The 24,763-nt window shown below is 35.3% G+C and overlaps 1 protein-coding gene across 4 annotated transcripts in view; it reads right to left on the bottom strand.

Moving 5' to 3' along the window:
* Positions 1–24,763, bottom strand: part of Nnt (nicotinamide nucleotide transhydrogenase) — a 95,158-nt gene that overhangs the window by 23,544 nt on the left and 46,851 nt on the right. For all 4 annotated transcript variants that reach the window (XM_046456252.2, XM_046456254.2, XM_046456251.2 and 1 more), the window contains 8 exons: positions 24,504–24,614; positions 23,131–23,276; positions 21,589–21,784; positions 18,963–19,196; positions 17,756–17,916; positions 15,650–15,829; positions 6,659–6,818; positions 4,472–4,553 (listed from right to left, as the gene is read on the bottom strand). In XM_046456252.2, coding sequence (XP_046312208.1) covers positions 4,472–4,553; positions 6,659–6,818; positions 15,650–15,829; positions 17,756–17,916; positions 18,963–19,196; positions 21,589–21,784; positions 23,131–23,276; positions 24,504–24,614 — 1,270 coding nt within the window. The remainder of the gene's footprint in view (positions 1–4,471; positions 4,554–6,658; positions 6,819–15,649; positions 15,830–17,755; positions 17,917–18,962; positions 19,197–21,588; positions 21,785–23,130; positions 23,277–24,503; positions 24,615–24,763) is intronic.

Here is a 24,763-nt window from a genome sequence, read left to right as displayed (position 1 = left end):
CAGATTCCTTTGTTCATAGATTTGCTTCTTCATAATTATAAAATTATGAGTAAGAACTGAGCTCCTGTATCCTTATATTCTCAGAACCTGGTAATAAATTTCTTATAATGTTTTAATACCATTCTAATAACATCAATAGAAAGACAATGGAATCTTAACATAAAATACATAACATTAGTTAGTCAAGCAAGTTAAAAAGCATTTCCATAAATTCAAGACTTCTGTGATAATCCAAGCAATGCTTTATGGAAAGAAAATCAAGCAGTTATTAATTACAAAAGAGAAAAAAATTGACAACCCTTTTCTAAGATTTATTCATTGGGCAAGTTATCTCTACTTTATAATAAAAAGCTTATTATACAATCAATTCAAAGATTGGGAGGTAAAGAGAAAAAAATGTCTGTGTCCTTGTGTCATAGATATTCATCATTAAATGCTTTTAATGATCCAGCATTAGTTAGATAAGTTGCACAGGCATTCTGAACAACCATGAAGTGACAATATCTTGGCCACTAAACAAAGTCTAAGTCAGTGAACTTTCATGACGTCAACATGCTGAAATGAGTTCTTGTCATGAAATGTCATGTGCTTCATTATATAATCTCAGCCCTTTGTGAACATGTTATGACTATAGCCAAAGGAAGGGAAAACAGGAGTGTCTCTAAATCAATCATGGGCCATGAAGTCAGACAGACTGTATGACAGATGCAATTTTTCTTGGCACCACTTGGGCATAGCTAATTGATGACAATCATATGTCCACACTGGCACATTTCCACAGGGGATGTGTGTGAATATGTCACCACATCTGGATGCGAGGCATGCTGGGGTCCTGAGGCACAAAGACCTACTAAAACCAGAGGCCCAGCAGCTGTAGTCAATGAACACCGTGGGAGCTCCACAGAGTGATGAAAGGACCAAATTACCACAAACTGTAAATACAGATTTATTTCATTAAAATACGAGGTAACTGCTGCAGCCATCTCTTATTCAGACATCCGTCTCTTTAAAAAAGCTAGCATTTATGTGTATATTCCCAACTTTGTCAAGAAAATTTATATTTCTCCAAGAAAAGATGATGACACCAACATAAAGCAAAATCAAAAAGTTTCTGATTCCCTTTACATTTAAAAAGAAAAGAAAGTAAGTCCACACAGAAGCTAGAAAGGAAAAACATGGTATTCTACTGACATCATGTTTGCAAGAATAGTCCTCTTCCTTTTAATTCAAATGTAAGATCCATATAACTTATTACAAATCTCATGTTGAAAATTCAACATATTTTAGTAAAAAACACTATAATATATTAATATATCATTTTAGCTTTTATATGAAGGACAGGTGAATATAAATAGGTTACTTTTCCTAACTTATAGAGGAGCCAAACTGAGCAATAATTTTATTCTGAACTATATTATAAATTGCTAATAAATTATTTTTTAAAATTATATAAATAATTCTTTGAAACTTGAAAAGTTCCCTCATGAAAATCCTTGTTTTATTCAAAAAAATTGGTTCAATAAAAAATCTGTAATTGAAAAATGATTCATAAGTCAGGGTTGGGACTTAAGGCAGTAGAGCGCTCGCCTAACACAGGCGGGACCCGGGGTTCAATCCTCAGTACCACATAAAAATAAAGGCATGTGGGAAAAAAAGAAAAATGATTCATAAATCTATAATTAAATCTCTAAAATCTTAAGCCAACTAATTTTCCCATTCAGTGTGACAGAAATCACCCTACAGCAGCAGTTCCTATGATTTCTTTATGGACAAAAGTCCTAATTTTAATTAGGTCAGAAACAAAAAATCCCGCCCTTTTCTTTTCAGAAGACTTTTCTCCATCTCCCTCATTAGTTTCCTCTCCCGGCCTGCCTGCCTTAAAGCTGCTGGACGGTCTTATTTATGATGTTCTTCCACTCTGCATCCAATCACCTCACACCGGCCTCATTTTCCAAGATGTCTGCTTACCTAGGTTGATGAGTGAGTAACAAGAGTTTTGATGAACTAAACCTTCCCTTCCTAAGGATAACAGAGACACGAAAGCCATCTTTTTCTATTTTATTATGACTGCCACTCATCTAAACATTTACGTGGTGATAGAAGGCATTACTAATACATTAGACTTTTTCACATGTGGATTGAATAAAGAAAACAATGTCTTCAGGAAAATCATAAAAGGTGCTTGAACACATCCTTTCACTCATACTTCTGTGAATGCTCTAACTGGCAAGACTATGACTAAAATAAGGCATAGCTTAATATCCTACATGGAAAGAGGAATAAGGAACTGAAAGAGAGACTTCTTATGTAACAATTTAAAAATATAGCCAAGAACTTTTCTCAACTTCTATCTTCAGTTCACCTAAATTTTCACTAACCATGAAAATGATCCATGTCACAGAATCATTTGGGCCCACTGCAAAGCAGTATCTTGAATCTGTGTAAATGGAAAATACAAACTATAGATTTCAAGAAGAGGTGGGGGGAAGAGGGAGAGAAAAAAGAAAAAGCAAGCAAGAAAAAAAAAACGACGAAGTAAAATGCAGCTGACATGGCTGCTAACATTAAGACCATTTAGGTAACCCTGTGATTTCATCATCTCAACTCTCTTTTACCACCATTTAGAGCAGGAACATTCAGTCCAAAGAGCAGGAGGATTCTGTATCCAGTCTGGCACAGATATACTGACTAGTTCTGGGTCACACTGTTAGGCATTTTTTTTTTTCCTTTGGCAATAAGTTCTAGGGATTGGACCCATACTAGGCAAGTGCTCCACTTTTGTACTACATCCCCACCCCCTTTATTTTTTACTTTGAGACATAGTATAAATTGCCCAGGCTGATCTCAAACTTTTGATCCTCCTGCCTCAGCCTCTTGCATAACTGGGATTATAGGCATTTACCACCATGTCTGACTTGCTTTATTTTCTTATCATTTGCCCCCAGACAAAAGTCTATAGTTGACATCTAAAAGGAATAGTTAACAGACAAAAATAGTTTTGTCAGCAGACATTAACATCTTGATGACCAAACTAACTCTATTTAATAAGTTATCTTGTCAGATATTTTGCCATGTCAATGCAACTGCTAGTGAACCAGTTTCCCCAAGAAATGAGCAGCAGTAGTCCTACTAAGGATGACCCCAGGGGCTTTCTCCTCTGACACATGAATGACAAAAGTAGTTCCAGAGTGGGAACCCTGAGATGGATAGGACAAATGCAAACACTGCGATGGTCACCAAGTTGAACTCCCAGTGCCCCATTTTTACACTTTTCAAATGTTTTATCCAAGGTCATGGGGGATCTAGTAATGCAGAGTTTTCAGCTTTTCTGTTCTGCTTAACATCCTCCCAAGAGCAGAGGCTGGTGCCCCAATAGCAAAAACAGCTGTTGTGCTAATTCAGATTCCAAAACCACGTGGCTTTAGATAAAGCATTCTCAGTAGTTTTCTCTGTTCTGAGAATATGAGAGTTAAATTAGCCATCAATGACCAGCCCACAGAGACTTACTCTTTGAAAACCTCTTTGGAAGTCTTTCATTTTTCAACGTGAATAAAAAACAGAAGAACACAACTTGATATAATTCAAATGCATTGCTTGATAGGGAAAAAAACAATAAAAAATAAATCAATAGATAAGTGAAAGGAAGATCAGTGGAGTAGAGAAAGGAGGGAAGGAAATAGTGAGGGTAGGGAATCTGAAATTAATTCCATGAATGTACAATTTGTCCAGAGGAACCCAACTACTCTGTATAACTAAAATGGTTTAATTTAAGAAAGAAAAAGAGGAAGAGAGAGAAAGAGAGAAAGAGAGAAAGAGAGAGAGAAAGAAAGAAAGAAAGAGAGAAAGAAAGAAAGAAAGAAAGAAAGAAAGAAAGAAAGAAAGAAAGAAAGAAAGAAAGAAAGAGCTTTGCTTGATCTCCTTCCCCAAATTGAAACACAGGGAAACACAAACTTCTATTTTTCCCCATTAATAAATACCCTGGAATTTGGAATAACAAACTTTCCTTTCTAAAATAAGTCTATATTTAGATTCAATGATATTAGATAAAAGCAGTGAAAATTGGTAGTAGACTAAGACTAGAATAGAGGTTTTTTGACAGCTTTCCCTAGGATCACACGTGTAAAGTGCCACTTAAAGAAACAGTCCTTTTGGGGGGCTGGGGTTATAGCTCAGCGGCAGAGTGCTTGCCTTGCACATGTAAGGCACTGGGTTCGATCCTCAGCACCATATGAAAATAAATAAAGATATTAAAAAAGAAAGAAACAGTCCTTTTTAAAAAGTCATCCATAATGGGCAGGCGTTGTGGCTCAGTGGTAGCACGCTCGCCTAGCAAGCGTGAGGCCCTAGGTTCGATCCTCAGCACCACATAAAAACAAACAAAGCTATTGTGTCCAACTACAACTAAAAAATAAATATTAAAAAAAAGTCATCCATAACCTTTCATCACACAGCTATCCTTGCAAACACTTACCTGACTTTTTTGCCTTGCTCCGTGAGCATCTTTACCAAATCAGCAATGGGGTACTGAGCTTTGGCTGCACAGAGACCATATCCTGCAAGAAATATCAAGAACATAGAAAAATGTGGTTTTTGTTTTGAAATGTTATGAACTACACCTTGTCTCTTGCTCAAAACACATTTTTATGTCAACATAGGCAGTTAATAGGACTAGACATGAAAATAATTTATAATCTGACCTTCAAAATCATAAGTTTGAATTTGAAAATTAAAATCTAATGATCCCTCAATCTTCTGCAGAGTACAGTATTTCTGAGCACCCCCATCCACACACCATAGACACACTTGCACATGCCTTCTTCTTCTCTCTTTACCTCTCTCTCATGTTTTTAAACTCTGTGCATACTTGATTCTGAAAACACTTCTGTTCCCTGGCACCTCCTAACTTTCTCCTCTCTCAAATTTCTTTAATAGTTTTTCTTTTTAGTTGCCTTCTTAAATGACCAAGTTTCTCCCTCACCTCTCTTTAAAAATCTCAGCTCATCCCATGGCATCAATAACCATCTGATGACTCCCATTCTGCCTCTCATTTGAGTTCCCATACAGCATGCTCATTGTCCAAACTTTATATCTCAAAAAAATAACTTAACATTCCCACCCCTACACCTAGATGAAAAATAAAAATGATCTTCACATTTGGTATTACTAAGGGTATAACAAGAACTTCAGCTATCTTCCTTCTCCTATAACTGCCACATTCTGTCCAGTCTACCTATACAACAACTGCTTTTCTAACCCTTTTCCCCAAATTCTAAGTTTCTGCTTAAGCTATTCCCTCTGCCTTCACCCATGCCTAACACTATCCCTCCTCTAAGGCCAAAAACAAATCCTCACTTGCCTACAAATCTTCTTAGTTTCCTCATGATGGGAAAATGGTTCACAAGGTTCAATTTAGCCTTTATCATAGCCACCACCCCCTGCATCATTCATCTGCAACTTCTTCCCCCAGTGGAAAATGCCTCAAGGAAAAGATCACAGTCCTCAACTTCTTCACACTCCAGCACACTTTCTCTACAGGCAATTCCACAGCTGTTCCGGCTGTGACAATTCAACACACAGGAATGTCCCCATACACTTCAGTTTATCTGCTTCTGTTCACTAATAGACAATAGCAGCCCCATCTTTGTGACGACCAAAAACCCCAAATCACATGTTTCAAATGCCCCTAAAAAGGAACACTGCCCCAACTTAAGAAGGCTTGCACCTTAACATTTGATTAGGATAATGTTTGTTATTTTTACCTTAATACCAATAGGTTAATTACCCACATGTCAAATCAATAGATTTTCTTTATAGAAAACTCAAAAGACTGAATGCAGTTAAAATCTTGAACTGAAACCAACATGTTATCCATAATACCAGAGCATTGTGTAATAATAGTGAAAGAGAACTGGGCTAAAATTAAAGAGAGAGAGAGAGAAAGGGAGCTGTGGTGCAGGATTGAGGCCCAGAGAGATTAAATGACTTGGTCAATGTCATACAGACTATTAGTGGTAAAATTAAGGCCAAAAATGAGACGTTGAGGGCTAGGGTTGTGGTTCAGTGGTAGAGTGCTTGCCTAGCACACATAAGGCCCTGGGTTTGATTCTCAGCACCAAATACAAATAAATAAAGGTCTGTTGACAACTAAAAAAATAATAAAAATTTTAAAATAAGATGTTGTGGCTCCCAGACCAAGCTCTGTCTACTAGGTCATGTTCTCTCATGCTATTGAAACCACATGATTCTTGATGTCATTTTTTAAATATATATTTTTGAAAAGAGACTAAGCAAGCCTACTAAGCCAGACACTTTCATAACCTATATCTAAATTAATCTTGATGATAGGCCAAAAAATTACCATAAAAAAAATAGCTAAGACTCAAAAATTAATACATGTTCAAAGAAACACTAAAAGACACTACAGAACCCACTGCATCAACTTATAGATTATCTATGTGATCCTCAAAATATTAACCTAAACTGAGAATTTTCATATTTCTCATGTAGTAATCACAGAGTTCCTACTAAGTTTCCATTGTGTTTTCAAAATTAAGGAATTTTCAATTCCATTTTTTTCCCATTATAAAAATAACTATCTCTGAGTCCATTACAACAGTTAGAGGTTGTCTATTTTTTGATTTTGCCTTTATTTTTTTACCTGGAGTAATGATAATGCTATTAGCTTCTCGAATCATGTCGATGGCATTGTCAAGGTTGATTTCTGTATGTGTGCCAGAAATTTCCATGGGTTTCCCACCAGCTGTTGAAGTGGTACCATAGCCTCCAAGAATCACATTAGCCAGGGAGCGATTCATTGCCTACAGAGCAAAATTATCAGCTATGAGAGTTTAATCCACATAACTTTTGGAGAATGGTATAAATTTTGCACATATGATATTCAGAAGCATTAAAAAGGTTTATTTGATGATTTAGGTCATTTTAACCAGATAAATTTGAGCTGGCTTCTGAAAATTATTTCAAAAATTTAAATTTTAATTTAAAAAAATTTAAATTTAAATAAAAAGAGATCAGAGAACCACCTGTTTTTTTCAAGTCAATTACACAGATACATTTTCAGTAAAATGTGAATAAAGACAAAGATTTTAATAAAAACTACCAGTAAAATTTAAAATGCAAAATTCAGATTCACTATTATTGTCCAAAGGCTGATTGAGCAATTTCTCTCCATACCTACATGTATTTCACCAGGGTAAACCACAACCAAAGAAAATGACATGAATAAAACCTTTTTACATTGACCCTTCAGATCTCTCCAGTGAACTCTGCTACCAGAAACAAGCTGTCAAGAGGCAACCAGAAGGAATCAAAATAAGGGCTACATTTGATTTAGAACTCTGCTGCCTTCTGTCTTCAAGAGGAAGAAAACACGGGGGCTGGCATATTATCCAAATCTATTACAGCTCCATGAAACCCTACACCTAAGTTGTAATAGAAGTAAATGGATCCATCATCAGACTCTAAAATATTTCATTTCCAGAGACGCAGGTGCTTAAGGCGATATATCTTCTCTTTAAATTTACACCCACACTTTTAACTTGTAAAATAACCTCAGAAAAAAAAAAAAATAGGAGAAAGGAGCTTCACATTGCATACTCACAATCATCCCAGAATGTACCAAACACCACAATTGAAATACATAACAATAACTGTCCTGGTGTGAAAACCTCATTTGTAGCTGTCTTGAGGTGGGATGGTAAAGGGGAAACAGGAAGCCCAAAGACATTTTAAGTAATCAAACACATTTTAATGGTACTGGTACCAAAACCGGCGGGTGGACCAATGGTACAGAATAGAGGACACAGAGACTAATCCACAAAGTTACAACTATCTTATATTTGATAAAGGGGCTAAAAGCATGCAATGGAGGAAGGATAGCATCTTCAACAAATGGTGCTGGGAAAACTGGAAATCCATATGCAACAAAATGAAACTGAATCCCTTTCTCTCGCCATGCACAAAAGTTAACTCAAAATGGATCAAGGAGCTTGATATCAAATCAGAGACTCTGCGTCTGACAGAAGAAAAAGTTGGCTCCAATCTACATATTGTGGGGTCGGGCTCCAAATTCCTTAATAGGACACCCACAGCACAAGAGTTAAAAACAAGAATCAACAAATGGGACTTACTCAAACTAAAAAGTTTTTTCTCAGCAAGAGAAACAATAAGAGAGGTAAATAGGGAGCCTACATCCTGGGAACAAATTTTTACTCCTCACACTTCAGATAGAGCCCTAATATCCAGAGTATACAAAGAACTCAAAAAATTAAACAATAAGAAAACAAATAACCCAATCAACAAATGGGCCAAGGACCTGAACAGACACTTCTCAGAGGAGGACATACAATCAATCAACAAGTACATGAAAAAATGCTCACCATCTCTAGCTGTCAGAGAAATGCAAATCAAAACCACCCTAAGATACCATCTCACTCCAGTAAGATTGGCAGCCATTATGAAGTCAAACAACAATAAGTGCTGGCGAGGATGTGGGGAAAAGGGTACACTTGTACATTGCTGGTGCGACTGCAAATTGGTGCAGCCAATTTGGAAAGCAGTATGGAGATTCCTTGGAAAGCTGGGAATGGAACCACCATTTGACCCAGCTATTCCCCTTCTCGGACTATTCCCTAAAGACCTAAAAAGAGCATGCTACAGGGACACTGCTACATCGATGTTCATAGCAGCACAATTCACAATAGCCAGACTGTGTAACTAACCTAGATGCCCTTCAATAGATGAATGGATTTTTTAAAATGTGGCATTTATACACAATGGAGTATTATGCTGCACTAAAAAATGACAAAATCATGGCATTTGCAGGGAAATGGATGGCATTAAAGGAGATCATGCTAAGTGAAGCTAGCCAATCCCTAAAAAACAAATGCCAAAATGTCTTCTTTGATATAAGGAGAGTAACTAAGAACAGAGCAGGGAGGAAGAGCATGAGAAGAAGATTAACATTAAACAGGGATGAGAGGTGGGAGGGAAAGGGAGAGAGAAGGGAAATTGCATGGAAATGGAAGGAGACCCTCATTGTTATACAAAATTACATATAAGAGGAAGTGAGGGGAAAGGGTAAAAAAAAAAAAAAAAAAACAAGGGAGAGAAATGAAGTACAGTAGATGGGGTAGAGAGAGAAGATGGGAGGGGAGGGGAGAGGAGGGGGGATAGTAGAGGATAGGAAAGGCAACAGAATACAACAGTCACTAGTATGGCAGTATGTAAAAACGTGGATGTGCAACCGATGTGATTCTGCAATCTGTATACGGGGTAAAAATGGGAGTTCATAATACACTTGAATCAAATATATGAAATATGATATGTCAAGAACTATGTAATGTTTTGAACAATAATAAAAAAAAAAAAAAAGAATTCAAATCAGTACTGTTCACGATCAAAACAAAATATTCTACAGGACTGTAACTGATGTTACCATTTGGAAAAAATTCCAAACATTATTAAATCCTATTTTAAGGCTGATAATAAACATATTATTGATTACTGTAAAAGCTGTGCAAGGATCAATCTATTACCTTTTTTTTTGGTACTGGGGATTGAACTTAGGGTACTCTACCACTTAGCAACATCCCCAGCCCTATTCTGTATTTTATTTAGAGACAGGGCATCACTGAGTTGCTTAGCACCTCGCTTTTGCTGAGGCTGGGTTAGAACTTGCGATCCTCCTGTCTCCAATTCCTGAGCCGCTGGGATTACAGGCGTGTAAAAAAAGAAAAGATAATATTTGATTATTTAAAAAGCAATTAGAGGGCTGGGGTTGTGGCTCAGAGGTTGAGCTTTCACTTAGCACGTGCCAGGCCCTAGGTTCGATCCTCAGCACCACATAAAACACATAAAATAAAGGTATTGTGTCCAACTACAACTAAAAAGTCAATATTTAAAAAAATTTAAAAAAACAATTAGAAATCTCCAACGATAAGCACTACATCAGGGAAAAAACCACAACCACCCAGAATGAGGGCCCAGCTGGCAACCACTTTGGTGGAGACATTTACCTCACTGCTTATGTTTTGACACAGGCAAAGGCAGGGAGGAAAACAGAAGATGGGCAAAGAGCCATGCTTTCATAACAACAAAGTTCAAAGATGATGGATCACAATATCAGCATTTTTTAAATTATTCTTTCATGCTAAGCTCACCTATCAAATACGAATGTATTTTACAGAACTCCAAATCTGATAAATTCGTCTAAGGTTAACACACACAAAATAAAGCCTGAAATATCTTTATGTATATTATTAACGGATAAGAGAGTCATGGAAAATTAATGTTTTTAATTAAGTTAATAAACCTAATCTAACTTGAAGTTTTAAGCTCTTGTTAAGATATCCTCTCAAAATTTCCAAGGTTTAAATAAAAGCCCAGATAGACATACCTGAGACTTCCCAAACTTTCAACTTCTGAGGATTTTTGTTGTTGTTGTTGTTTTATAGGTGGAGATCATTTATGTGGTGCTGAGAATCGAACCCAGTGCCTCGTGCATGCTAGGCAAGCACTCTACCACTGAACTACAACCCCGGCCCCACTTTTGAAGATTTTGATGAATCTTTTCTAGTTTTAAATTACAGGATTCTGAAACTAGGTTACCAAAAAAATGTTCTACCAAATTTTTGTCTTTAAAATCGGTACAAAACATTATTTTAGACATTGAGATATTTATGAAGTTATGTCATAAATAACTTCAAATAAATGTCAAATGGACAAAGAGGCTCTATGACAGTCTTGCAAAGGGACAGATCACAGAGGGATATACGGCAGAGGGACACATGTATAGAGATATACCCAAATTATTCCAACTTGGCTTAAAAGGAACCTATAAAACGAATGGAGAAGGAAAGAATTTCTGAGGACATCTAAAATGTACCCACTTCAGATGGCAACTTAGGGAGAAAAAACAGGGAACCCCCATAGTAGTTTAAAAATCAAGGCCTACCCCCTATTAAACACATATACATAATTATATCATCATTATACTAATTTCATGTGGCCTCTTAAAAACTAAATTATTTTCATCTCTAAATTTACCATTGCAACATTATTTTCTCAACAAATGTTCAGGGTTTCTGCTTGAGTGATTAATGGTCTATCCTATGGGCACTGATCCACATATTAAAAAGAGTTTCCAGCTTTCAAGGCAAAAAAAATTTGCAACATTGTCCAAAACTATTCCTCTCAAACTATTAAGCCCTAAAACGAAAATTGTATTCTACATTAAAGAGACCCTTAACTCATATAATTCTAAGTGCACTGTGAGAAGTAAACCTGAAAACAAAGGAAAAGTCATAAAGTAGACCAAGACAAAATAATAACATATACACCATTTACCAGCCTCTCATTTCAGTACCTGGTAGATGATAATTAATCACAAAGCAAAAAAAAAAAAAAAAAAAAAAAAACATAATTTTCTTTGTATTTCTTCTATTTCCATTTGGCAACAAATAACAAAGTACAAAAATCAAAAAATTTTGCCTGAAAATGCTGTTGCGTTTTTGCAAGACCTCTATTTCCCAGGTGATTTGAATTCTATCACGAGTAGAGGGACTATAAAATCATAAAGAAGGTAATGTCTATTTGATGTCTGGATATAAAGCACATCATTGATTTGAGTTTTTTGATTAGACATTGCCAATATTTTTCAACTTTTATAATAATGAATACTGTGTAATCATAGCTCAGAGGACACCAAAAAAAATTAATTATCAGAACAAAAATACAATTCTAGGGATTGCTGGTTAGCCACTTGTGGTACATTCCATTTCTTCCTATAGAATAAAATCACCCTGTTTCTTATTTTTTTTTCTGGTGGTAGTTTGTGTTTCTGTTTTTGGTACCGGAGATTGAACCTATAGGTGCTTAACTGCTGAGCCATATCCCCAACCCTTTTTTATTTTTGAGACAGGGTCTTGCTAAGTTGTTTAAGGCCTCCCTAAATTGGTGAGGCTGGCTTGGAACTTTAAATCCTCCTGCCTCAACCTCTGGGATTACAGGTGTGCACCACCAAACCCAGCAAAACCACCCTGCTATGCTTTAGACTTAAATTTTTCCTTCAGTCTTTAATAATGAAGGTCAACATACTGTATCATATTAACTCCAGTAAATGAGCTAAAAAAATATCCATCTAATGTTCATTTAGCAAACAGTACAAACCTTGGAATGTACCAGGTACTAGGCCAGGCTTCACAAACACAAAGGTAAGAAATAAGCCTTAAAAATACCTTATCTCTAAAATGAGAACATTTTCTATCTCCAAAACTATTGTAGAGATGAAATGAGCTAACACTTGTAAAGCATCCAGCATAATGCTTGCAGTACCGTACTAACACCCAAGTTGAACCAGCTATTTAATTTTTATTAATCTTATGAACGACCTTGTGCTGCTAAGCATAAGCCATGAAAAAAAAATTCTTATAATAAAGAAGCACAAGTTAAGAATTAGTGAAGGTCAATGAAAAAAAATCGGAAATCAGGGAAATTTGGAAGGAAAGAAATTTTCTATTTTCCAAGTCTAAAAATACAGCAGGTTTGTTTATATTGTTTTCTTTTTGTTTCATAATGACATCTGGGAGTAGGGAGCATGCACTGAAGTAAGCCATGACACCCATCGCTAGTTTAGAGCACTAAGGAGGAATCGTTGGTGGACAATCAATTTATCAATTTCAAAAGGCAACAAAAACAGCTTATGCCCTTTGAACGTGTAATTGCACTTGTAAAAATTTAACTTAAGGAAATAATCAAAGATGCACAAAGAGAAATACTACAACCAAAAAAATTGTTCAAACAATTAATAATGTAGATTTGGAAACATAGCTTATGGTATATGTGTGTTATAATAATGTGTTGATGCTAAAAATTATTAGTTAAAAACTTAACTAAATTCAACAATGCACTAAATAGAATGTTAACACAGCACTTGAAAAAAATGTTAGAAAATTCAGCAATGCACTAAATAGAATGTTAACACAGCACTTGAAAAAAAATTAAAACTTTAAATGTTATTAACAGTTAATGAACAATAGAAGTTCAAAAATTTTTATTTTCTTATTTATTCTGTTTTTTAAATTTCCTATATTATACATCTTTCATTTTTGTAATTAGGATTTTTTAAACTAAGCCTTCGCCTTCCTCGAATCCAAATTAATATAAACTTGCTATCATGATATTAATGAACCCAGATAGCTACAAGAATATATTAGCTATATATGTGGTATAGGAATTTTAGAAAATAAAAAACTGTATAGTATGATGATGACAAATGACACACTTGTGGCAGTAGAAATAGAAAAAAAAGAAACAGGATAGCTAAAGAAAATAGATCAAGAAATATGAAAGAGCCAGGCATGGTGGTGCACACCTGTAATCCCAAGGGCTCAGGAAGCTGAGACAGGAGGATTGCAAGTTCAAAGCCAGCCTCAGCAAAAAGCAAGGCCCTAGGGAACTTAGACCCTATATCAAAATAAAGAATTGTATAAGGGCTCAATGGTTAGGTGCCCCTGAGTTCAATATCTAGGATGAAAAAAAGAAAAAGAAATATGAAAGAATTTAAAAAGAAAGATAATTTCCAAAGAACATGTAGAAGAGAGTATTTTCAACAAGTGCCTCTTCCAACCTTATTCAAGTTCCTTTTAGATGTATTAACATAAGAATTACTATGGTTACTATAATTAATAATAATAAAAGAAATTAACTTCTTGGGACGGGGTTGTGGCTCAGTGGCAGAGCGCTTGCCTAACATGTATGAGGCACTGGGTTTGATCCCCGACAACAAATAAAAATAAACAAATAAAATAAAGGTATTGTGTCCATCTACAACTAAAATATATATTTTTTTAAAAGAAAGAAACTAACTTCTTAAATTGGTCAACTACACCTCCCAAAATATCTGTCTCCACTTTATTTAAAGAAACCATTAAGAAAAATGGAAGAACTTTGGGCAAAGGGAAGGGAGGGGTGAGGAAGGGGCATGGGGCAGGAAAGATGGTGGAATGAGATGGACATCATTACCCTAGATACATGTATGGTTGCATATATGGTGTGACACTACATCGTGGACAACCAGAGAAATGAAAAGTTGTGCTACAATTCTGTACAAAGAATCAAAATACATTCTGCTGTCATATATACCTAATTGAAAGAAATTAATTAATTAAAAAAAAGAAGGTATCCATGGTAACATTTTAAGAACTGGGTACAAGTCCTTCGCCCTTTCCTCCTCATATCAGTATGCCACTGGCTTTATTTTTTGAAATCCAAATCCTCCCATTTGATTTAAAATCAGTTTTCTGGGAAACCATGTTTAAGTAATAGTGAAAATCTGCTGCCCTCTGCTGGTCAAATTTTCCAAATGACTCAAATTCAAACCAAGGGTTAAAAGTTTATTTTTAGATTAAACTGTATTTCTAATACAACTGAACACATTTTTTTCCTTAAAAACCTCAAAGCTTGATACTTTTAAAATAGGATACTCAAGCTTTCACCTTTACAAATTCCCTAAATAACCTGAGTAACTTAATTTAAAAATCTCTGGGCTGGTTTTGAATTTGGGCTATCTAATGCTTTCTTTTACAGTACAAAGAAATAAACAACAAAAAAAATCTTATAAAAAGATAACCAGGATTTAAATTACAACTAAGAGTTTTCAATTAAAACTTCAGAAAATTCTAAGTTGCAAAATAAGGGGGTTTTTTAATTGAAAAAAAAATGATAGGAGTAGCAGCTCTTTTCCCTCTAAATTATTTATCAGTGGAAAGTCATATTCTGATTTCTGATTGTATAAGGGCTCAATGGTTAGGTGCTTGTCTTTTAACAGCTATTCAAAACTAATATATAGAGAATAACACCTATAACTGGGAAACATTTTCTAGTCAACCATAAATTATTTGCAGGATATAAGCTTGCCACTCAAAAAGATAATCAGAAATTTAAAACAAAGCTAACAAGTATTCACATTGTTACTTTTTTCTGTTCTTTTGTTGTTGTTGTTGTTATCATGCTGCCCATGAAACTTCAAGGGAGGCCCTCTCATAGATGACCAATGAGAGGGCAAGCTTTGTGGAAACACATAAAAAAAACCTGAAAACTGAGCACACTCTCTCTCTCTTTGGCTTTGACAAAAGCCAAAATTGTCAAAGATGCACTTAAATGCAAAGAGAATTAAAAAACAACCTAAAATGGACATCATTAGGGAAAAGCTAAATGAACTTTGTATATCCATATGATGGATTAATACAAAGGGTCTTAAAACAAAACTTTAAAAGCATCTTAATGGTAAAAATAAAAAAGTTAAAAATATAATAAGGTTTTTTATTTGAATACGAAAAAGGTAATAAGATCAAACAAGTGAATACATAAATATGTAATGCACAAAGAAAAAAGATGAAAAAAACTTCTATATTTATCTTCAAATGGAGAGAGGCCTTAGAAGATTTTTACCTTTATATTTAATATTCCTAATTCTCTACAGTTGAGTACTTTAAAAACAGTTTTAGAAATTTATTTAAATAATACATTTTGATATTTTTGAATATTAAAAGTAACATTTTTTACTGCAAATAAATGACCAGCACATTCATATTTCCAGAAGACCATTTCTTTTGTTTACTCATGGTCTTACCACACACATGATGTACGACAGGATAGCCCCAGAGGATCCGATGAGCGCGCCCACGATGGTAAGCAGGTTATTGTTGAGCAGGAATCCCTCAGCACACAGAGCCCAGCCTGAGTAGCTGTTCAGCACAGTGATGACAACGGGCATGTCAGCACCCCCGATGGCAGCCGTCAGGGTCACACCCTAGGACAAAGACCCAAGCAGAACTCAAATTTCGGAATACTAAAACCTATGACATTTAACATCTTGGTTCCTAATCATTCCAACTTTTCAACTAATAAGAATTCCATACAAGTTCCACTTCTGCTAATGCCCAAGTGTCTTCCATCTGACCAACTCTCTACTTGGTAGAACAGCTGTGAACACTCAGCCACCCCTTCAGCCTCAAAATAAATAAACAAATAAATAAATAAATCCCTAAATAAAAGCAGGCAGAAAATGGAGAGTGGGAGGTACTGGGGAATGAAACTGACATATTATGCTGTGTGCCTTATGAATACATAACAATAAATTCCACTAATATGTATAATTATAATGCACCAATAAAAAAAATTTTAAAGAAAATGGAGAGAGGTCTATGCCTAAAAAAAATATAATACCACTAAGTGAATTTTTCAGCTTTTATGGTTTTAGACCATTGTTGGTAGCAAGTGGACCAGCTAAAACTAAGATTATAAGCCCACAGTTTTACTGGTTGGAAGATCATGAGGTTAGGGTTTGTAGTGACTAAGTGACAGAGGAAACCCTGCAAAGGAGCAGGCTAGATGAATTGGAGGGACCCCAAAGCCAGTTTACTCTTATTAAACTATGCTATGTGGAGCAGACTCCAAGCAATCCTGTTAATGATAAAATAAAATAGCTCTCAGCTGCTCCCACCATAAGGGAACCGAAATTTGAAATTTGCATCCCACCAAATTACCTACCTATAAAAACAAATTTAAAAATGATAATTGATACTCTTTAGATGGATACAATAGAATCCCAAGCATCCATAACATATCATGAATAATGTCCACTATGCAATCCAAAATTACTAAACCAGGAAAATAAAAAGGCTGGTAGAAAGATTTTTGCTTTTTATTCCACATTCTCCTACATTTTTCTTGTTACTAAATGTATTCATTTATCACTTATTTAACCCAAAAGCAATTAAAATAAGGCCATAAAATCATCACTTATGCAGACATTCTCATAGGGCAATAAGTATCTTTTAGATCTCAAAAAAATAAGAATTATTGAAGTTTTGTATTTCTATAGTATTAGTTTGATTTTGAGACTTTAACCTCTTTCACTTTGTTAGATTAAAAATATCAAAACTATTTTTCTTCCATTTAAAACAAAATTATCACTACAAAAGGCAAAGAAAACTGAATTATCGGTATTCATATAAAGATAGATTTTTAAGTGACTTTAAATTTTCTGTACTAAAATCATGACCTAATTCTTAGGATTCCACAAAAATAAGTATCATTTTTGTACTACAAATATTGTGTTTCTGAATCAAGGAGCCACTAAGTATTTGATAAGCAATTACTAAACATCTAAGTTTAGGCTAGGCACAGTAGCTAGTATTTTTAAAAACTTAAAATATAAACCCTATGTACAAGGTATACACCATATTAGAGAAACATAAAGCAATCGGTGAGTGACACAGAACTGCATACAATATCATCAAATATTGATATATAAAACACCAAACAGAAACATATAGACAAAAAAATAGTCTACATCTTAATAGACTAAATGCAAAAGGCAGGGAGAAAAAGGAAGACCAATCCTATTATGAAAGGCTGGACCCCCTTACTGAGCACACAGGTTTATTAACTGAATTTTCTTTTATATGATTATTTGATTTAGTGTCCAATGAATGTGACAGCAAATAACAGGCAAACTTACCATGTAAACTTCAAAGCACTGTTTTGCGGTGCTTGTCATATAGTAGGTACCTAATGAATGGAACTGAAACCCTTGACTTTTTAAAACTCTTATTCACCAACACATAGATCCAATGAAGAGACTCCAGAGCAAGAAAGGTGTCACATGTGACAACTTTTAAATGAACAATTAAGTTGAAAGAAAATATGTCCTTGTTCATCTCCAACTTCTTACCATGATAGCAGAAAGAGCTGACACGGAGCCCAGACAGGTAATGCCAGTGGTAAAGCTGGGGTCAATCATATATGGGATTATTCCACCGACACTAGCAGCCAGCAAGCCTGCATTGAGTAAGTGCCTTCCAGGTAGAAGGAGAGGGGCTGATTTCAGGATACCTAGACCAAGGAACATAGTTTCAAAATCTCAAATGTGTAAGAAACCACCTTCACACATACACTCAACTGCATGTCACTTAATCCCAAACTGTCAAAATGTAATATTAGAATGATATGGTATCTGAAGTATCACTTTATACCACCAGATACGAGACACAAAACCATATTAGAATTATTAAATGTAACAAACACTAACGGAAGACAGGAAAAGTATGGTTCAATCTAACTGTTCTTTTTCCTACTTTGATCACATAATTTCTTTACTCTTTGTCATAGAATCTTAAAAAGTGATTTTTTTCCCCGTACACCAACATAAAAGTTGTTAAGTGTGGTTTTATTTATTTAAAACTTCAATACAGACTCTAGTACATTAGCATTTCTGATTCTATCAACTGAGCCCGAGGGAGAAGGACCTTTGTTTTTTAGTTGTTTCTAAAGACAAAGCCTAAAACAAGAATGTTTTAGGTTTGAAGTTCTTTTGTGATTTTTTAGGTTTCATGGAAGTGTCCTACTTAATGACTTTATTACTGAGAGGCAAGATCTGATTTTAAAATCACAAACTAGTTTCCCTAGAGACTCTTTTTTTTTTCCTGAAAACAGCCTCCCTGAATTTTTTTTCCTCTACTTCCAATTTCAAAATGAGTTCTGTTTACTAGTGACATGAACTCACTCAAGAAGTTGTTCTCTATTCTGCGAAATGTATAAAGCTCACTTGTGTAAATTCCATGCAGACATCTCTAACAAAAGATCACAAAGCTATTATTTTGTTCATACATGTTATCAAATCTCAGTTAGTTTATGTAAATTTCTGTGCACTAATTTCCTCCACTAGCTGTCTGCAGAAGAAATAGTTCCAAAGTTTTGATATTTGTATGGATCAATAAAAAGGAGCCATCTTTCTGGAGTGAAATCTTTTCTATCTTTCCGAGTGCTATCCAAGCCTCTTCCCTCAACAGTTTCTTTGGGGAAGGTGATTTCGGAAGCTAAATGGACTCTCGTACCCTGAACAATAGACATTTACTTCCACATCACACTAAATTGCTTACCCTGTAATTTCCCATAGGCCACAAGTGACCCGCTGAAGGTGACACCGCCAATGTAAGTGCCAAGGTAGGCCACGATCTTGGTGAGATTTGCTGCTGCGTCCATAGCAAAATGTGGATATTCCACAACGTACTCAGCTATGCAAGTCAACACGGCCGCCAAGCCCACTAAACTGTGGAAAGCAGCAACTAACTGAGGTAAATCGGAAATCTGGATGCGTTTGGCAATTGTCAATCCTGTTGGGAAAGGATGATCAAAGAGAAATTACAACTGGACAGACCTTTGAGACGTGACCACACCAAAGATCACATGTAAATGTTCCCACCACTGTCACCAATAAATATTACCTAATCCTTAGTAAGGGCTGATATCCTCTGCAGGGACTGTACAGGCATTGTTTTACACATATACTCTTTCAAAACCAGGTTTTTTCCAAACATCTAACCAAGGCCCAACTTCAAATAACACAAACATAGCACTAATGCCTACTTCTTCCTCCCACTAACTCCTCTTCTTCAACAAAAGTTTCTTGAGATCACTCTAACCTCCAATTAGGCCCCCTAAAATTCTCCCCACTAAATGACTATTCCAGGCCTCTTCTTTATAGGCAGTGCTTGCTCCCATGCAGTAAGAAACAGCTAGAATATGGGAACAGGGAATATTCCTGGGGGGTAGTGACAGGGACAGGTTTTCAGGTAGGTAGGTGGGAGCCAAATCCGAAAGTAAAGAACTGCAAGATTCTGGGCAGAAAATGCCCAAATGAGGAGACTCTTAAGGGATTTCATAGCTCAAGATAGGTAAATAGAATGAGTGAAACTCAAAATATTTGCTAAGACATGTCTAAAGGATTTCCTGCCATAAACACAGGTTTTTCTTCCTTCAAGTATTTTTTAGAGGTTATCAAGAAAGAACTTAAAGTTTCCCTAAGGAAGGACAACAAAAAGCTTAAAGCGAACATCACTCTGGTAAATGTTTAACAACCAATTCACAGGGGTCGGGGTGTACATGTGCAAATAAATACTTGAGTTTTTAATGATATAAAGGTATACGTTAATTCAAATGATAATTAAATACTCAATACTCTTCATTCCAACTTCCATATAGATAAATGACTGTCCTAGGATGCTTTTGTTGATTATTGCTAAATTCTTATACCTGGAGCCAACCTAGTATTTGCAACTGATGAACAGGCAGACTTCCTACCTAAACACTGGCTAATATTTTTGCTTACATTAACAAGTAGGATGAAAGTAAAACACCATATGTTTGTGGCATATATATGTATGTGAGAACTTCACTCATTTGCCAACTCTGCAAGGGACTTCTTTGCTGAATCTGATAAGAGTTTTCAAACATTGGAAGACTGTTCAACTTTTTGTGTTACTTATAGTGCAAGGGCTATAGTCACAACATATTTTAAGCTTAAACTGTTATTATTAATATTTTTCCTTCACTTTCTTATGTCTGAACAATAAACAAAATAACAAATCAAGTCCAGATGTGCAGCATATGTTTATTTCAATAGTACAAATACTTCTACCAAGGATCATTTCTACCTGCCAATGTGATAGTACTGAATGTGGGACTGAGAAGAAATGTATAATAGCCCACTACCTCATACTATTTCTATTAAACCCCGTAATAGACATAAATAATCCCAAGATAAAATCTGGTTAGTTACAAAAGTATGTGTTTTTAGTATTATTACCTTTGCTTCTAATATATTTTATTTTAAATTTATGTAATTTAGGTTTTAATGGTGGCTATATTTAAAAACTTGCAAAATTCCTGAAAATTTAACAACAGTCCTAATATACTAAACATGATTAACAATGGTTTCTTTGCCCACCTATGTAATTTTCAAGTTTTTAACAGGTCTAAGAAGCAGAATTTTCAACTGTTATTTATGACCAGATCAAAAGATGTGCCTATATATAGTCCAAACGTAAGTATTTCAGCACCCTATTCTACCATCAGCCAACTAGGCATAGTAAAGGAAAATAAAAACTGAGTACAGTCAAATTCTTACCATCTCTTTTGACTCAGTCATCATAGTTACTCAATGTTTTAAAATACAGGAATTTCAACGAAAATTATACCAACTTTAATAAATATGATAATATTTACTGATGCAATTTCCATTAAAGTAATTTAATTTAATTCCTTCATCAGTATGGGCCTCAAACAGAAATATGTGTTCAGAAACCAGGCTGCTAATAAAAGGACTTACTCTAACAAAGTACAGCCATGCATGCACCATATAAAGATACTTTGATAAAGAGACATGACACTGGTCCTATTGGTTATAATAAAGATGAAAAACTCCAATTGCTCAGTATTTGTACTGTAACTTTTCTGTGTTTAGATACACAAATACATACCATTATATTACAACTGCATACATATTCAGTACAGTAACATACAGATTTGTAGCCTAGAAACATTAGCCACCTAGATTTGTGTAAGTGCACTCTAAGATATTTGCACCACAATGAAAGGATGCATTCCTCAAAATGTATTCCCATCGCTAAGCAATGTAGAACAGCACACTAAAATCCCTGAGTGGAATGCCCTCAAGTATTTGAAGGACATAGGTTCCCATGAAGGCAGAAGCCTAAAAGTACTTACCAATGGTACCGCCCAAAGCCATTGCTCCAGACATCTGAGCTAACAATTCTGGGTCCGGTTTTAAGCCTCCAAGTGTGGCTGCCAGGCCTCCAGCAACCCCAATCATACCCAATGCATTGCCAAGACGAGCTGTTCCCTGGGTGGAAAGGCCAGCCAGGGCACCAACACAGCACAAGCCCGAGCCTAGGTACATGATCTTTTCAAAGGAAAGGGGAAAGAGGGAAAGAGAGAAAGAGAGAGAGAGAGAGAGAGAGAGAGAGAGAGAGAGAGATTATTAAAACCTTCCATCTATTAGATTTCCTCTCTGATGGAAACATGATTCTCTAAGGACAATTTAAGTTTGGATAACAAAGGGACAAATCTGAGCTCTTTTCATATTTCAGTATGTTTTCCTACCTGTTAGGAATATTAGCATGTTAAATACTTTGTGTTGTATTTGCAATTATACCATTATGTAAATTGGTTTCTTCTAGGTTATACACATGTTATACATAAATATATATAAAAATACCTAAATTTAATGGAGTTATTGTTGGATGTGATACTAAACCTTACCAAATGTTACAAAGGAGCTAAGCCCTGATGTCATAAGAGCCAGGAAATGTGCATAGACTTCACTTGACTTAGTTTCATGAGACCAACATGAAGAAAGAATCACTATCTTCAATTACAAAAGAGAAAATCTAAGACTAAAAAGATTACATGATTTCTTCAAGGTCAAATGAAAAGGGCAAATCTGGAATTCAGACTTTCATGTCCCTGACTCATTGATTCAACTCTTCCTAAAAAAATATTCTGTTAATTCAACAAATACTCCATGTTAGAAACACAGAAGAAACCAGGAGAGACATGATTCTTCTGTTACAGAGGTTGCAATCAGTGACAGTCATTGAAAAGAAATGGAAAATAGTTCAGATCAAAGTTGAGGCTCTATTATATTATATTTTGACTGGGAACTTTCAAAGTTCAACTTGATTATTTCTCTTTTACTATTCAACATTAATTTTTAAATTTTCTTTTTAAAAATGAATTGGCCTGACATTTCCTGGTAACAACATGACTTACTGGATTTGTAGAAGTAGAAAGAAAATAGGAAAAGTTCAGCAAGGCCCTAAGCAACCTAGCAAGACCCTGTCTCAAAATGAAAAATAAAAAGGGTTGGGGAATATAGCTTGGTGGTAAAGTGCCCAAAAAGGAGAAAGAGAGCAGGAAAATGACTAAGTTCTTAATAACAAAAATTTGTCAAATTAAATCACTGATTATTTCTTTGAAACCTTACAACAACCCAGCCATGTACATAAAGAAGGTACTAATACCTTCTCAACCTTTTTTTCATGTAAAAATTTAGGGACAGGTAAACCCCCATTAGCAGGCAAATCTATCTGTAGAATCCAGGGTCCTTATACTTAGGGAATGGTAATTACTGTATTTGCTTGGCAGAGTAGTATTTTCTTGAGAGTTTGAATTGTGTAATAATAATGTTAAATCTAATAAGGAAGAAAACACAGTGGTAAAAATAAAACCATTCAAAAATCCTCTTACTTGTTCAATGTTATAGCCACTATAAAGGGCAGCTAAATATCCACCCACGAAGGTGCCAGCAGGGAGCAGATACAGGTAATTATATTCTGGGGGATCCGTGGGACGCTTGAACATGTCCAGCATTCTCTGAGTCACCAGAAAGCCACCTTATCAAAGCAAAGGGAAGACAAAACAAAAAGAGATGTCCCATTGAGCAGAGTGATTTTTTTCCAAAGTGTTATAATTTTTCTGTTTAAACATATTTTATCACCTAGGTATAAATATAACTTAAGTAACATTTTTAGAATGTCAAAAATAAAAATCATTCTACTATTCAAGCCAGAAATTAGTGGGAAAAAAAAAAAAACCCTACATATTTTCACATATATTCAGGAAGGAAACTTGCTATCAAAATGCAAAAACAACTATTTCTGCATGACTAAAAGCAAACAGCCCTTCAAAAAGCTTGGAAATGCAAAAGATCAATGGTCGGTATTTTTTTTTCTTTTAAAAAATATTGTGTTTTAGTTGTAGTTGGACATAATACCTTTATTTTATTTTTATGTGATGCTGAGAATTAAACCCAGCGCCCTGCTCATGCTAGGTGAGCATCTAACTGCTGAGCCACAACCCCAGCCCCTATTTTTTTTTCTTAATATTAGGTTATTTCATTTGTTAAACTGTACTAAGTGATAAAGAAAAAATAGCATATGGACAGGCACCATGTTTCTTGGACACATTAAAGAATTTTAGCTACAAAATAGCACCAAAAGAGACTCATACATGAATAGGGTGTTAAGCTTTCAGTTTTTAGGAACAAACATTGTCTGCAGTAAGGCAGATGACTAAAATGTTATATGAAATTATACGCCTTTGTAGATGTTAGGTGATAGCACTAAATCATTGTAATCCAAAACTATGCACTTGATAACTTTCTAGTTAACTTGTAGCAAGACATCATTTTGTTTGTTTGGGGGCATGGGGTAAGTTGCTCTTTTATCAACAGAGTTTCTAACAATTACAAAAGGACAAAATTATCAAGTTTCCTTCACAAAGAGCATTTATGGACTGAGTGAAATATTCCTTCATGGTACAGTTAGTTTCTTAAAGTCAGAAAGTCCATTTTATTCTGATTTGAATTTGCAGTCTGTATCTTCATTAAAAATAGTACTCTAAGCTGAGCATAGTAGTATATGGTTGCAATACCAAAATAAGGAGGCTGAAAAGGGAGGGTCACAAGTTCAAGGCCAGGTTCAGCAACCTGGTAAGGCACTGTCTCAAAGTAAAAAAGGGCTGGGGATGTTGCTCAGTGGTTAAGCACCACTGGGTTCAATCCCTGGTACCAAAAGGAAAAAAAAAAAATAGCACTCTAGGTTCTTTCATGATCATCATACCTGCAATGTTGACTGAGGAGATGAATGTAGCAAGAGCAGCAAGACCCTGAGAAGTTGTGGAAGGATACAAATGTCCCCCCATCAGTGCCAATCCACCAACTGCTGTCAAACCTAAAAAGAAAACATTAATATGGTGATTATAGAGGTAACTCCAAATTAAATGTCACAGCTGAAGGACAGACCTGTCATACACAGATTCACAAGGGGAAAGTTCTCACTACCAAACACAAAGCAGCCTCTTTGTGCCTCCATTCAGACAT

The sequence above is a fragment of the Marmota monax genome, unplaced genomic scaffold, assembly GCF_021218885.2.
Source record: "Marmota monax isolate L192 unplaced genomic scaffold, Marmota_monax_Labrador192_F-V1.1 WCK01_AAM20220418_F8-fsc00037, whole genome shotgun sequence".
NCBI lineage: Eukaryota > Metazoa > Chordata > Mammalia > Rodentia > Sciuridae > Marmota > Marmota monax.
Note: the sequence above shows the minus strand (reverse complement) of the source record. Positions and strands in the feature narration are given on the sequence as shown.